We start from the raw sequence: 14,870 nt of genomic DNA, 5'->3' as shown, positions 1-14,870 counted from the left end.
TCTCCCTAAAACAAGCCTGATGACGTGGATTGAAAATGTGATGAGAAAATGAGCATACAGCAAGGTATCGTAACCTTTCCTGCAGCCTCCTGATTTCAGGTTCATAGATTATTATTAACCCAGCAATTAGAGAGTTGGATGGGAAATACTGTGCCAGAGAAGTAAAGGCACAGTCATAAACGGTTAGCCTGAGGTGGACAGGTACAGCCATGTTACCATCTGACAGGGCTTCACTGTCAAAATGTTACATGGAGGAAGACATTTGTTTCTGTGCTTTCAAGAGCGGAGGTGTCTTCAGTGCTTTTCATCAGGGATTAGGGACACATGTTAAGACAGGAGCTGATGTTGCAAATTCTTACCGCTGTATTGTTGTGGCTCAGTGAAGGTTTCCCACATTGAGTGAATACAGTACAGTATGTTTTGCTATTCCCAAATGGATGTAATGACACCGTTTCACCTATAATTCATTCTGAAGTAAAATCATAGTGATTCAAGTCCATTCTTTCCATCAGGCGAGGGTGGGTTTATGACTTCAGAGAACCTGCAACTAAAGGAAACGCCTGCAAATACACAAAACACAAGCAGATGATGAAACACTGCAAGTTGCACGCAACAAAAACGAACAAAAGGAGTTTCCAGGGGACTCTAACAACTGATGAACACATAAATGAGCTCATGGAGTTCCTTATATCTGCCATAATATCTGAGTCATGGAATCAGCGTGTTAAAACTAACGTTAACTTAAATCCTTAGTACATTTGCCAACAAATTTTAAACAGATTTCCAGAAAATATGAGAAAGAAAATGTAAAATAACCGCACATTTCCATCCACTACTGTTATGTAAATATTAGGAGTTGGAAACATCAAGATAAATGGTTGGTTGCGCTAACTCTACAGTGGAGTGCCATTAAACCACTGCTGAAGAACAGGGTGCAACAAGATGACATAATTAAGAGTGGCAGTCAAACGCCAAACAAACATAGAGATGTAGAAAACTTGATGGAAATATGACATTTGTTTTAGGTATTAATGAGAGGAAGGTGACAGTCTCCTCATCGCTCCAAACATATTTGATGTTTTCATCTGCTGCCAGTTTTTCCTATCTTCAATCAATGAACTTAACAGTATGTTCAGTAGTTAAAATGACATCCTGCTCGACAAGCCACAACACTAAAATGATACTTGCCTGTTTATGCATCAATCATTTTAATAAGATTAATCATATAGTACTATAAAAAGGGCAACTCTCTGCCATAATACTTTGGATACCCTTTCCTGTGAATGCCTCATGCTTAACTAGGCAATCTTACTCCAGAACGGGAATGGCGGACTCCGCCACTTCCAAAAAAACAACTACACAGAGAGATACGAACTGAATGTAAATCCATTTGAAGGGTATTGTAGAAAGAATAACAGGGTTATAAGTCATGGAAATCTTAAAGATTCTAACTTCAAGTATATTTTTACTTTTAATATTTCTATGATTTCACTAAATTAAAGTCTAAAGGAAGCTAATGATGGACTGACTCATTTGTATCACCGTATGGTTCGTGACACAGCAGTCCACTAACATGCAGTATGATTAAAAGCACGGCAGCGCCCCGGGGTAGGAGAATCTCAGCAGCTGCAGTGCATAATGTGGACAGTGTGCCGTGCATGGTTTACCATAGCCCAAAGATACAGTTCACTGTACTAATCCTGAGTAAAGGTCATTTCTGCAGTCATGTACGTAGCAGAGTCGGGGAGCACAATGTTCTCTGTGTTCTGCATTCTTATTTTCAGGGTTTTTGTTTTGCAGATGATTCTTGCGTTGCCTTTTGCGGTAGATGACAATTCCTAATTGAATTTTCCAGCTCTGCCAGGACTCTCCTCAAATTTAAACCCTCAATTTCATTTTGGACCGAGCTCTCGTGACTTGTCGTGCTCTTTCTCACCTTCAGACATGAGCAGCCCGGCTGGAGCCGTGTCCTGGGGAGTTAAAGCTGAGCTGAGCACAAGTTGAAATTGCTTAGGGGGTGTAAAGGGGGGAGGGGGGTAGGCTTCTGCAGTGTGACCGTAGGGCTTCAGCTAAGCCTTGTCTCTGGCCTCTGAAGATTTTTCAGCATCGCTTTGAGCTCTAAAGCCTCTGTTGTGGATGTGGGGCCTGTGCGCTAATTCCGGGTGCTTAGTTCCCAACCTGCACTTTTTAAGTATTTCAGCTCCTTTGTGGGGAATTTTTTAGCTTTAGGACAAAATCAATAGATTTTATTTCCAATAAGCAAAGTCTCTCTTTATCAAGTGTCTCAAAAGCTTGCAGTCTTTGGAAATAACCAATGGGAGGCATTAATAGCAGTCTTATTCAGCAGCTGTGCTCTCAAACCACACGGCTAGGACAAGTGTACAGTGGCCTCACCGGTAAAGAAAGAAAAGAGGCTAAAGATGTATTTAAGACAAATCTGTATGCAATAGAGCAATGATTGTCTGTGCACAAGAAGAATTTTAATTTGTTGGAGAATTGAAATTCAAGGCCTGTGGTGCTCCACCTCACGAAACAAGACATCAAATATGTCCCTTCAGCTGGGGAGCTCGGAGCTAAAGGTGTCGACAGCCGTCAGACATCTCGGGTCCATTTCCTGCATATGTTATCTGCCCCCCCACCTCGTCTGGTTTTGTTGCTCCCTCTCTGTCTGCATGTGTGTATGTGTGCAGTTGGTCATCTGATGTCACTATAGTGAACCTGCCTTCAGCCATTGGTTCTGACTTTGAAAAGACCCCTCATGGTCTGAGTCAAATATGTGGATGGGTTTAGTTGCTGTTATCACAACATTAAACATGACTTTAACCTCTATTTTTGTCAAGCTGAAGTTATAATACAAATTCTTGCCATTTTTAATTCATTTCTGTTGATTTGGGGAGTCTATTGGATGAGACCCAAAAAGATTTGAAAACAACTCTGACTTATCATTATATCTTAGATGGGTTGGACATAAATCCAAATCCCTGATCATGTACCTGAAAAATGTAAGGATCTCTTTCTAAAACCATAATTTCCAAAAGGGGAGTGTAAATAAACTGCATGGTAATTTTGGCCTCTGTATTCCACCTATAAGAATGCATACATAAAGAGCTCTATAGGCTACGGTTGAGATTTGTGAGATAAATGTGCAATCATTTGGCATTTTAAGGCTATGTGTATACACATGGATTGATACATTCAAGTGTAAGATTGAGATTTTTTCTATAGATATTGATGAATAAATGTTTAGTAAAATCTTGAATAATAATTGTGCAGACTTAAACTTTACGCACAAGCGGTACCTGGTCCACTGTCAAGTCAGTCAAACCGAAATAGAGGACTTCCTGTTGCACATTTAAAAATAAAACTGTTGTTAGCAATCTGATTTTTTTTTTTGTCTAATAATTATGTTTGCTGAAATTGGATTTGGTGGTTAGCCTGATGTAGTGGTAAAACTAAAAAGTAAAAGTCTTGCATTCAAAGTTGTACTTAAGTACAGAAACATTACTTATACAGAATTATGCAGTATCTGGTCCCTGTCAGTGTTATTTACTTCAATCATTATTAATGATGCACAGTACTTTCATGTGGCAGTCAGGGTTGAAAATGGACTTGCTGTCCACCAGCCAAATGGCTAGTGGACAACAGATTACCACTGTGTGGTGAGTGAAGCAAATCTAGCAGCCACTTGCATGTTTTACCAGCATTTGGCTGCTAAATGGTGCTGGTTTTGAACCCTGGTTGCAGTTGATAAGAGTTGCAGCTCAATTTAACTGCTTCATGCTCTTGGCTAGTTTAATCCATCACAATGCATTATGTATTATAAACTGATCATATGTTTTGTTTAAAATATTAATTTTGCAAAGATCCTACTTAATAACTGTCAAATAAGCTACAGTGAAAAGTACAAATTGACCTTCTGTATTGTAGTGGAATAGAAATATAAAGCAAAATGTACTTAAGCGTACAATTACTCAATAATAATTGATTGATTAATTGATTGATTGATTGATATAATTGCACTATACTGTAGCCTACTTGAGGAAATGTACTGGCATGGGGACATATAACTGCAAAGTATATGGCAGACAAGATAAATGTGGCCCAGACAGTGCAGCCTTATATCCCAGGGGTGTCGGGAAAGGGGACTGAGTACCCAGGGCCCTCATGTGAGGAGGGCCCAAAAACAAATGCTAAAATGAATAGCTGAGGATGTGGGGAGGGGCCCATAGAGAATGCCTTTCTACAGGGCCCAGACTTTTGTGCTACGCCACTGTCAGATCCTAATGCTTATTAAAAATGCAGTTTTGGTTCTGATCTGCACGTGCATATATAACACCATAGTTTCCAATTTTAAACTTAACTGATTTCTGTTTTTATTTTATTTTTACATATTTTCTCTTTTCGCTCAACCCGTCCTTAATCTACTTTTAATTTGAAGGCTCTATCCCATTTCTTCCGGTCTTATCCTCCGTAACTTTGACAGCTGGCTGCAGCTGGACGCCGCTGTCCGCGCGCAACTATCCATCCAGCCAGGACGCGCACCCGCTCCCCGGTCGCAGCCTCTGCCCAGGGGCTCCACAGCTACCAATTAGAACAGCTGGGACCAGGGATGCGCGCTCAATTAACGTAATCTCTTTTTCTTTTTGTCGTCCTAAAAGAACCCCCTGTCCTCCGTCACAATTCCCCCCCAAAGCGGCTCCGCGGGTTTCCTCTCGTCCGTTCGTCCCCGAGCCGCGCGGAGGAAGTGCTGGCTGGTCCTTGTGCTGACCGCCGCCGCGATGCTTCTGCTGGCTCTGGCCGTCGCTGTCCCGTTACTGCTGCTCCGCACCTCGGACACCTCCGCTCATTACTACGAAATGATGGGCACCTGTCGGATGGTTTGCGACCCGTACACCCCAAAACCGGGAGGCGCCACCGCCATGGAGGTGATCCAGAACGTAAACGGTATCGCTCCGCAGCCGCCGATGGCGCAGGGGAGCCGCGGGGAGCCGGGGCGACCGGGTAAACCGGGATCTAGGGGCCCGCCGGGAGAACCAGGACCCCCGGGTCCGAGGGGGCCACCGGGTGAGCGCGGCAGCGGTAAACTCGCCTTCCCCGCGGTAACTGGACCTGTTGGGTCCGAGAACGGCGAGACGGACGGTGTGAACTCCACGGCCAACAGTTTGAGGATCGCTTTCTACGTCGGTCTGAAGAACCCACATGAGGGATACGAGGTGTTAAAGTTTGACGACGTGATCACAAACTTGGGGAACCAGTACGATGCGAGCACCGGGAAGTTCACCTGCCATGTGTCCGGGATCTATTTCTTCACCTACCATGTGTTGATGCGGGGAGGAGACGGGACCAGCATGTGGGCCGACCTGTGCAAAAACGGACAGGTAAAATTAGACCTATACATCAATAGGAAGAATAATGACGATCATCAGTTTGAACCCAATTCCACACTTTGACTTGCTTGTGAAAACATCTAAGGGAACATTTCCACTTACAAAAGAAAAGAAGGAGGACAAATTGGTTTTTTAAATAGAGACTATCATAGCCTAGTCTACTCCGTAAATCAACTGAGATATGCATATAGCTAAAAAAAAATAGCTGTTATTCTCCTTAATATGACTTATATAACTGCGTATTCTCAGTGTGCATGCTCTGTTTGTGTGTAAACCCTGTTTGAATGAGATGTTAACAGCTCCAGCTGCATGAGGGGTCAGATAGGAGTCTTAGCATTATCAGTGCTCATTATAGATGCTGCAAGGGGATTCAATTCAAAAAGTGTCTGGATCAAATCTTTATTTTATAGCCTACTATTATGTATCATTATTCTATAATGGTTAGTAGTGATTTTAACCTAATTTACCCAACATTCCTTTTCCCTTTGAGTGTCTATTTTTGAGGCTGCACCACTGCTGTTTCACTTTGCCTCCAGGCATAGATGAACTTTTCTACTCAGTCTCTATTTCTATTCTGTTATTAACTAATGCCCCCCCTGCCCCCCCCCAGGTACGAGCCAGTGCCATAGCTCAAGATGCAGACCAGAACTACGACTACGCCAGCAACAGCGCCGTGCTGCACTTGGACTCGGGAGACGAGATCTACGTCAAACTGGACGGCGGCAAAGCTCACGGAGGCAACAACAACAAGTACAGCACCTTCTCCGGCTTCATCTTATACCCCGACTAAACGCAGCACAGCAGGTTCCATGGACAGTAATCATCACTAAAAAACTGTTTCCATCGAAGTATATGGTCCAATATGTTTCTCCTCTTTTGAAGATAGGTGCCACGACACACAGGTGTATCTGCAACTGTATGTTCTTTTGATTTAGTGAGAGACCTTTTGTATATGTGTTTGATTTAACTTAAGGTCAACAGCTCTACCGTCATCAGAGTTCGTATCTTAATACTGCCGACCTACAGTACACGCTGAGAAAGCATCATGTTTCTTAAGTTCCTCTGTATGAAGGTGAACACATTTCTAAAATGCTTTGGGGGAAATGAGCCCCAGCACAACACATTTCATGGCAACTTCAGTGGAATCACAATGATCAGTGGATTCTTTGCGGGGTAAATACCAGACCTTCCTCACCAAAAAAATAAAGATCGTCTGTGCATGCAGCTTGTTTTACGACCCATATTTATGTTTATTGTCAGGCAGCAACCTCTATTGGCCGTAGTAATTATGGCGGGAGCAAAGGCGGAAATCAGGTGACGCAGTATAAAAAGGGACAAATGTAAGTCCGCTTTGGGAGGAGGTATGGGTCAAACAAATACAGTTTACTTTCCCTCAGAAGATGGCTGTTCGTGTCGTGTGAAACCAAAAATCAACGTTGATTTATTTGATCCTACGGGCGTAAGTCACATGACAAACATACTTATTTTAACCCAAAACATGATCTTTCCTAAACCTAACCAAGTAGTTTTGTTGCCTAAACTTAATCAAGTAGTTTTGTTTCACAACGTTAACCACGTGTTTAATTTGCGACCATTTCACAATGTTGAATAGAACGGTCATATGTCGTTTTGGTGGTCATTTGCGAACCACCTATTCGGACAGGAGTCAATACGTCATTTCATTAAACAGTGAATTTACTGTCCTGTTAGCGACGAAGCTAACAAGTTTGGGACTGATAGTGAGTAAGCCAGCTAGCTTGGAACAAAATGCTAAGGGGAGTAAACAGCACAGAGAAGCTCAGAAAGCTTTTGTGACTCACTAGCGCTAGCATGTTCCAGGCTGGCTAGCATATTAGTAGTTAGCTTGCCAGTTAAATTAGTTCACAGACGTCATCAAGCTTCTCCAACCAAATATTTTGCGTAGATGCGAGGATGTGCCACTTTCTGGTGCGACCAGGGCTAAAATACTGACCCTTACAGCCACATGCAGGGGCGTCGGACTGGGGGGAAAAAGGGGACTGAGTACCCAGGGCCCTCATGTGAGGAGGACCCAAAAAGATGCTAGAATGAATAGCTGTGGATGCAGGGAGGGGCCTACGCCCCTGGCCACATGAATTACTTTCATTCTCCAGTTTGTCTTTTTTATTGCCCACAAGTAAGCACATCATCAGTATTGATGGCAAAATGGGAGCAACAACTTCAACAGGTACACCTTTCTCTCCATACTTCACCTGACATGCACCTTAACTGGATAAGCTGGACCTGTGGTAGAAGATACGATCAGTTAAAATGGTGTGACGTATGAAGTATGAAATGACGTGATGAAGGTCAGTGGAACACATTCTAAACGCATTAGATAAGATGCAAAAAGTCTAGGCCATTTTAATATCTATAGCAAGCAAAATCATGGTGCTTTGAGTAGTGTCCAATGTTTCACTAAATAACCCAATAACCACACATGAAAGATACAAACGGATGTCTTGCATCGTTATTGACTCGGTTATATTTTGTTGTCATATATGCAAATAAATATTGTGTTACAAACGTTTTGCTTTGTGTGAAAATCTTCAAGTGAATCCAAGGGTTGTTTGTTTAATCTGACAGATCCACATGTTTCTGCGAGCAATCTGCTTTTATATATATATATTTGTCTGTTCATATTTGGTTCCACAGGCTGCCTGTCTGAATGTGTTGCATTGCATGTAGCCTACAGACTGTGGCAAGAGAGTGTCCTGCACTCTGGCTCACAGGTTCCAGGTGCCTCCCTGAATGTCCTTTGTGTCGCTGTAGCTTGCAGACATTTTTTTAGTCAGTGAGCCTCGACACCATTCTGCTCTCAGACGGGGCTGTTTTGTACTGAAAACCACATTTTATTGTATTAAGTACATGACATCTTTATTCTAGTGTTCAAAAAAATCTTCCAGAGTATACATTCTACTTGTTGCAAATTCCAATCAACAAATTATACGTTTATTAATCGATTCAGAAGATACTTAATCGGCAACTATTTTGATAATAAATAATAATGCTGCTTAACTGAATATCTTTGCGCTTTGGGCTGTTGGTCGGACAAAACCAAGGAACTTAAAGATGTCACCCGGGGCTCCGAAATAAAATGATTTTTTCCCACTTGTTTTGGACATTTCGTAGACTAAATAATTAAATAGATTAATTGAGAAAATAATAAGCAGCCTTATGGATAAGGAAAATAATAGTTGCAGTCCTAGTTTTAAGTCATTACATGGAGCTGCTGTATAAGACTAAATTTAAGAATATGTAATATATTTAAAATAAACATTTGTGACATGCATCTCTCAGCTATAACCATCCCTTCTGTTACTTTGCTTTTATTTTGAAAAACAGCAAGCTGTCTTAGTGGCAAGAGACACCAGACTGCTAGCAAAATGCTGCTTAGGTGAGTCCTAATATGGTTGTTATGGTGTGGTAAGGTGAGGAAACATAAATAATAGGGGTGTGCAAAAAAAATCAATTCATATTCAAATCGCGATTCAAGCTCTACCGATTCAAAATCGATTCATATATATATATATATATATATTTTAATTGTATGTCTACTGCAATCACATGGGAACAATAACTACATTTACATACTGTGAACCGTTTTTTTAATCGTAAATCGAGCCTAAAAATTGATATTGAATCAAATTGTGACATTTTCTCAATCGTGCACCCCTAATAAATAACATGCCATGTAAAACTGGGTATAGAAGCTGGTGGCTGCCGGCGCCTGTGTTTCACTTCTGATTAACTTGTATTAAGATTTGAAAATGCTTTACCAGACTCAAATATCGCTGTAAGCCTTCATTAAGATGATGGCTGTTTTGTGTGTGTCTGATTTTTTTCTTTTTATCCCATCCCCTCAGGAACACACACAAAACAGCTGTTTACACACCACCCCTGTCAATTTAAATGGAAATCATGAAAAACAAATATTAGCATGTCTGGTTAGATAAACCTCTATTAAAGTGTTGGCTTATTTTCCTGCACTCTATAAGCTAACTCGGTCTTCCTCAGAGGGGACTGTGTTATTCTTCAGCTACTCGAGGACAACAAAAACAGGTTGTCCCCACAGTTTTATGACAAAAATGGTAACGTTTATGTGCATATATGGTAAAAGCCCAGCATGTGTACACCTTGCATATGAACGTGTTCTGGATTTCTTTAGGATTGTATGGTTTCGGTTTGGTTTCTCTACTCTTTACAATAGAGGTGGCAAGTTTGAAGTGAGCATGACCCTCAGAGACACATTTATGGGCTCTGCATTGAAGCAATATGTGTAACTTAATATAGGGTGGTTTTAGCCTACTATTGATTTAAATATTGAACAAGGTATTACACCACTTTCCATTTTTTGTGCATTTATCAGTAGTGCAAACTGCAAAAATAAACCTGGCACCGACTCTACATACCTTTTTTTCCTGATGGACCTTATCTTACACAGTTGGGTTTTCTTTTTGTTTCCATTTCCACCAATTTCCTAGTTTTCCAAATATACTGGGCCCTAATTTGATCGTGCAAGCGCAACGACGAGTGCAAAGGGGTAGGTCTTGGGTGCGCGGACATCTTCGAGCACCTTTGCGATTTTGTTTCAAGTACGTGCAGCAGCGCAAAGTCCAAAAGGGTTGGGTGAAGTGGAATATAGATCAGAGGGTGGGGTGATTAATAAATACACTGTCAGCCAGTCCCATCGCTGGTCTCATCCTGGAACATCTGAGCCAATCACAGTGAGGCATGATGAACAAATGGAAAGAGGCTTTTTGACTGGAAAGCGCAATGTGAACACAAGTGCACCACAAACCTGCAGCCCGTGGCAGATGGGGTGGGGTTTTTATTTATTTTGTTCGATGATGATATACAGTAAATAAATACAATGGTTAAATAAAGTTTTTCAAAGTCAAAAGATGGGTTAGGGTTAGATTGGACATTCTTTAAAGTTCATTTAAGTATTTTGTATTTTTATGCTATAACCTTCCTGTTTGAGATGATCATTGTTCAGGAAAGGTTCGGAGATGTGAGCTGGAGTGATGATGTCACCATGCAGAGGCCTTTTAAACTGTTGAAGTTCAAAGACATGATGGTCTTGTAAAGGCTCTCAGCCCCCGCTGCAGACACATTTAGGATGAAAAGTGGAGCTGCTGACACCAACTGAGACATCAACAGCAGTGAGTGTCACTGGCTGCCAGACGGATGCTCACACACACACACACACACACACACACACACACACACACACACACACACACACACACACACACACACACACACACACACACACACACACACACACACGATAGATGATCATCAATCCCCCTCGTCTAGGTGAGGGATTGCTGACTGACAGACAGAGTAGTGAAATTCTCTGATGGATGAGATAAGTGGGACAAGGCCACACACACACACACCAACACACACACACACACACACACACACACACACACACACACACACACACACACACACACACACACACACACACACACACACTTTGAACATTATGCTCAGGAGAATGCAGCTTGACAGGAATCTGAGCATACTAGAATAATGACAGCATGTGTCACATGGTTTTATATGTGTGATTTGCCTGTTGTACATGCCAGTAAACGATGATTTTTTTCAATTAAACCCAGTGAATATACAGTCTATTTAATTATACCCAAACACACCAGTGTTCTGCCCAAACGCGTGTCTCCAGCAGTAAAAAGTAGCCTGCCTCAGTTGATTTCAGAAAGTGCCTGATTGCCGAAGCGACATGTCAAATTGCAGCCGACAAGCTCTCTGCACAGGCAGTCAATCACCGGGACATTTTTAAAACCTCTCCTCATTCTTTCACCGCGCTGATTTTCTCCCCGCGATGATTGATCCATGAGTAACGCTCATGCCTGAGATGCAAATGCCAGCGTGGCATGAGTAAAATATAAAGAGGGACATCTGAAGGGACGGGACGGGAGGGAGGGTGAAAGCCGAATCTGACACCTAAAAACCTTCTGCTTATCTTCCTCTTTTGTTCGTTGTATGAGTCTTATTCAAGCCGGTGTGCTCGCAAACCCCAGAGCTGGGAGAGGAGAACATTCTAACTGGAAAATTAAAGAAAGGAGGCAAAACTGAGGAGCCGGTGCATTAAAGATGTGACTGTGTACAGTGGAACAATGACCTGGTAAACTGTATTTGATCATTTTACAAGGAATACACTGAGTTTTTAGGGACTGTACAGAAATGTATAGCTGGAGAGAGGGGGTCAGAATAGGGGGAGGGTAGTCTAACTTTTTTGGGAACATTAAAATGATTCTTACGTGTTAATGCCCCAGCAATAATAATCAATATAATATAACACTGACAGGAGGCCCTTCTGCAAAATGAATACTTTTTCTTTTGATTACTTTAAGTACATTTGGCTGATACAAATTCTACTTCCATGTCAGTGAAAGTTTGAGTGCAGGACATTTACCTGTAATGGAGTGTATACTTTTGGCTGTATATGGAGGATGAGGAATATGTTTTGCTACATATTTTCATTATTTGTATGTATGGCAGTGTAAGTTATCCATTTAGCATATGAAAAAAAAAGATCTCATTTTGACAGGTCAGTTGTCTACATGCCCCAAACGTCTCCATGGCGAACCTGAACAATACACAGCAAACACAGAAACCGACACTGACACACACTCATACGTATTTTGCTTCAGTGGAATATATTTTCAGTATTCATATTCTGGATAATGATTCAGCCAAATGCTGACTCACTTCATCTGTCAGTCCGCACTCTGAAAATGACATCTCTTTTGTGGTTTAATCGGCCAAACGAGGGAAAGATGTGGGGAACAGAGAGAAGAGAGTGATAGAGAAGGAAAAGGAATCCAGTGAGGGAGTAAAAAAACAGACGGAACATATTTTTTCCCTCATAGAAGTAAATAAAATAATACAAAAGAGACAAATGACTCCTGGGAGGTTTATACGCAGGATTAAGCTTATTTGACAAATAATATAATGTTGTGGGTGCTTTTGCAAAGGCAATAAGCTTCCAGGCTCATGAAGATATCTTCTGTCAAATGCTGCACACTTGAGAATCCTAAAAAAAAAGTCTCTCTTGTGCCACAGCTTATTGTTGCTGCTGAAACACTTGAAAGGACACAAATCTTAAAGGCTGCAGTGGCAGTCAGTAAGGTGGTTTTCATTGATTTAAAGCCGCTCTTTGAGCCATTTTAACATCATTGAGAGAGCTATGCTGAGAATGCAACAAATGTAATAATCAATCCATTGTTATGTCATTTTCTTTGCAAAATAAACTCTGGTTTCAGCTTCAAATGTGGATATTTGCTGCTTTTATTTGCCCTCTATAATAATAAAATAAATATATTTAGATTTTTGATGATGTGGATTAGACAAAACAAGATATTAGAATGAGTCAACCTGAGCTTTGAGAAATTGTGACATTTGTGGCATTTTAATTTTAGAGAAAACAACTAATAAACTAATCAAGAAAATGGTTAGCAGATTAATTGATAATAAAAATAATCATTAGCTGCAGACCCAATGTGCCTGCCTTGGCCAAAATAAAAGGAGCATCCCATAATCTTAATGAAAATTAACTAACTAAAATTGTCTAACTGCGTGTCAATCACTGCTCATGCACACGCATTCATTCTCCCTTGTGGGGGAGGGGATTAGGAGACCGTTTTGGGCTTTAGCAGAAAGGGGGGGGAAGGACTGAGAAGTTGTTGATGTTCAAATTTTTTGGCTAAGTCCTGGATCTTCCCAATCCTACCTACAGCACCTTTAAGGACCTGAACTTTGCACACGTTATCTGTGTTATGCTTGGAATTTCTGAAGTTAACTCTACTGTACATACATCAGCTGTTGCTGAAGCAATGGACAAACCTATTGCATTTATTTTGATTTCATTTTTATGCAAAATGATCGAAAACTTCTACAACAGTATTGTAACTATCGAAGTTACCGTACTTATGAAAATGAATTACCCTCATGTTAAAGGAATAGCTTGCCAAGAGTTCTGTGAGAAGATCAATACCGCTCTTGCTAAATGTGGAGCTAGAGCCAGGAGATTGTTAACTTAGCCTAGCTTAGCACAAAAACCAGAAGCAGGGAGGGTCAGCTAGCCTAGCAACACCTCTAAAGCTCACTGATTAACATGTTTGTTTAATCCGTGCACAAACAGATGTGTAAACAACAAAGCTAGGCTAGCTGTTTCCCCCTGCTTCCAGTCTATATGCTAAGCTAAGCTAAGATAATTGTCTCATGACGCTAGCTTCATAATTAGCCTACAGACATGAGTGTGGTACCAATCTTCTCATGTATCTCTCAGGAAGAAAGCAATAAGCACATTATCCAAAATGTCAAACTGTTCCTTTAACCCTTTCCCCTTAAAAAAAACTTAAACCTGATCCTCATTCCAATTATTGAAACAACAAACCTACATTTATCTACCTCACACTAAATGTCATCTTTAATGTTTTCGGCTTAGGCTACTTCACTTCTACAGTATGTTTGTGAGGACATTGGATCTTATAATAGCCAGAAATACAAGAACGTACACACATGCACACAGATGATTTGCAGGCAGGCAGGAAAATGGCATAGCTGTCAGAAACACATCGCTGTCTTGTTCTCAGGGCCTGGGCCATAATGAGAGGCTAAAAGAGCCTACGCAGAGATCAATCACACACACACACACACACACACACTCACACACACTCCCCTTATCCCGTCAACCATCATCCACCTCTCCCTGCCTGCTGCCGTCTCCTCATCCCCTCTTTCTCTCACACATTTATATTGTCATTATTTATATCCTGCCATCTCCCCAGCTTGTCATGAGGCAGGAGTTTTAGAGCCTTTAAAATGTGTTCACTATTCACCTCATAACAGAAGATAATTTGTATCTTACTTATTTCTTATTTCTAAACCTCTTCTTTTGGTCTTTCTGTTACATGTATTGCTTGCTATTAAGTAATAGCAACAAAGTCAAGGGTTAGGGCTCTAACTTCAAATGTAGTCACTTAGAGATGAAATACGTCTCCAGCCCGGAGAATATGCATTTTAACAGCCCATTCATTCAGATTGCTTTATTTCCCTCGGATCACTCAAACTGTGTAAAATGGCCGTCATCTGTCTGCTTTCAAATCTGATAAAGACTCATCTGAGATATCATTAATTTATCACCGTGTCTCTTAGGAGCTTTTTCTAATCCCTGTGTCATGCAATCTGTCATTTCTGAATATAGGGGAGTAAAAGGTTAAGGAAATAAGTCATTGGAGCAGGCGCCTTTTATTGTAACAAAGCCAACGAGGACTATATCTTTCATCTCTCCTCTGGCTGATGATGGTGACAGGCTGAGGATGCTGGATGAGAGAGAGAGACGATCCTCAGAGTGTCGACTGAAAGGTTAGAGTGGCCCCAGGCAGCATGGCTGATGAGGACACACACATACACACAACACACGCTAAA

General features: G+C 41.3%; 1 protein-coding gene across 1 annotated transcript; it reads left to right on the top strand.

The window, feature by feature from the left end:
* Positions 1-4,468: 4,468 nt before the first annotated feature.
* Positions 4,469-7,935, top strand: LOC120554187 (complement C1q-like protein 2). Its single transcript, XM_039792900.1, has 2 exons — positions 4,469-5,378; positions 5,998-7,935. The coding sequence occupies exons 1-2, from the start codon at positions 4,779-4,781 to the stop codon at positions 6,175-6,177; spliced, it is 780 nt and encodes a 259-aa protein (XP_039648834.1). The 5' UTR covers positions 4,469-4,778; the 3' UTR covers positions 6,178-7,935.
* The last annotated feature ends 6,935 nt before the right edge of the window (positions 7,936-14,870 follow it).

This window comes from Perca fluviatilis, chromosome 24 (genome assembly GCF_010015445.1).
Source record: "Perca fluviatilis chromosome 24, GENO_Pfluv_1.0, whole genome shotgun sequence".
NCBI classification, from domain to species: Eukaryota; Metazoa; Chordata; class Actinopteri; order Perciformes; family Percidae; genus Perca; species Perca fluviatilis.
This window is presented reverse-complemented; position numbering and strand designations above follow the sequence as displayed.

Bases quoted from the DNA above. Each gene is read 5' to 3' on its own strand.
- LOC120554187 (XM_039792900.1), top strand. From the start codon at position 4,779: ATGCTTCTGCTGGCTCTGGCCGTCGCTGTCCCGTTACTGCTGCTCCGC. The intron at 5,379-5,997 runs GTAAAATTAGAC...GCCCCCCCCCAG, and splicing joins ACCTGTGCAAAAACGGACAG to GTACGAGCCAGTGCCATAGC.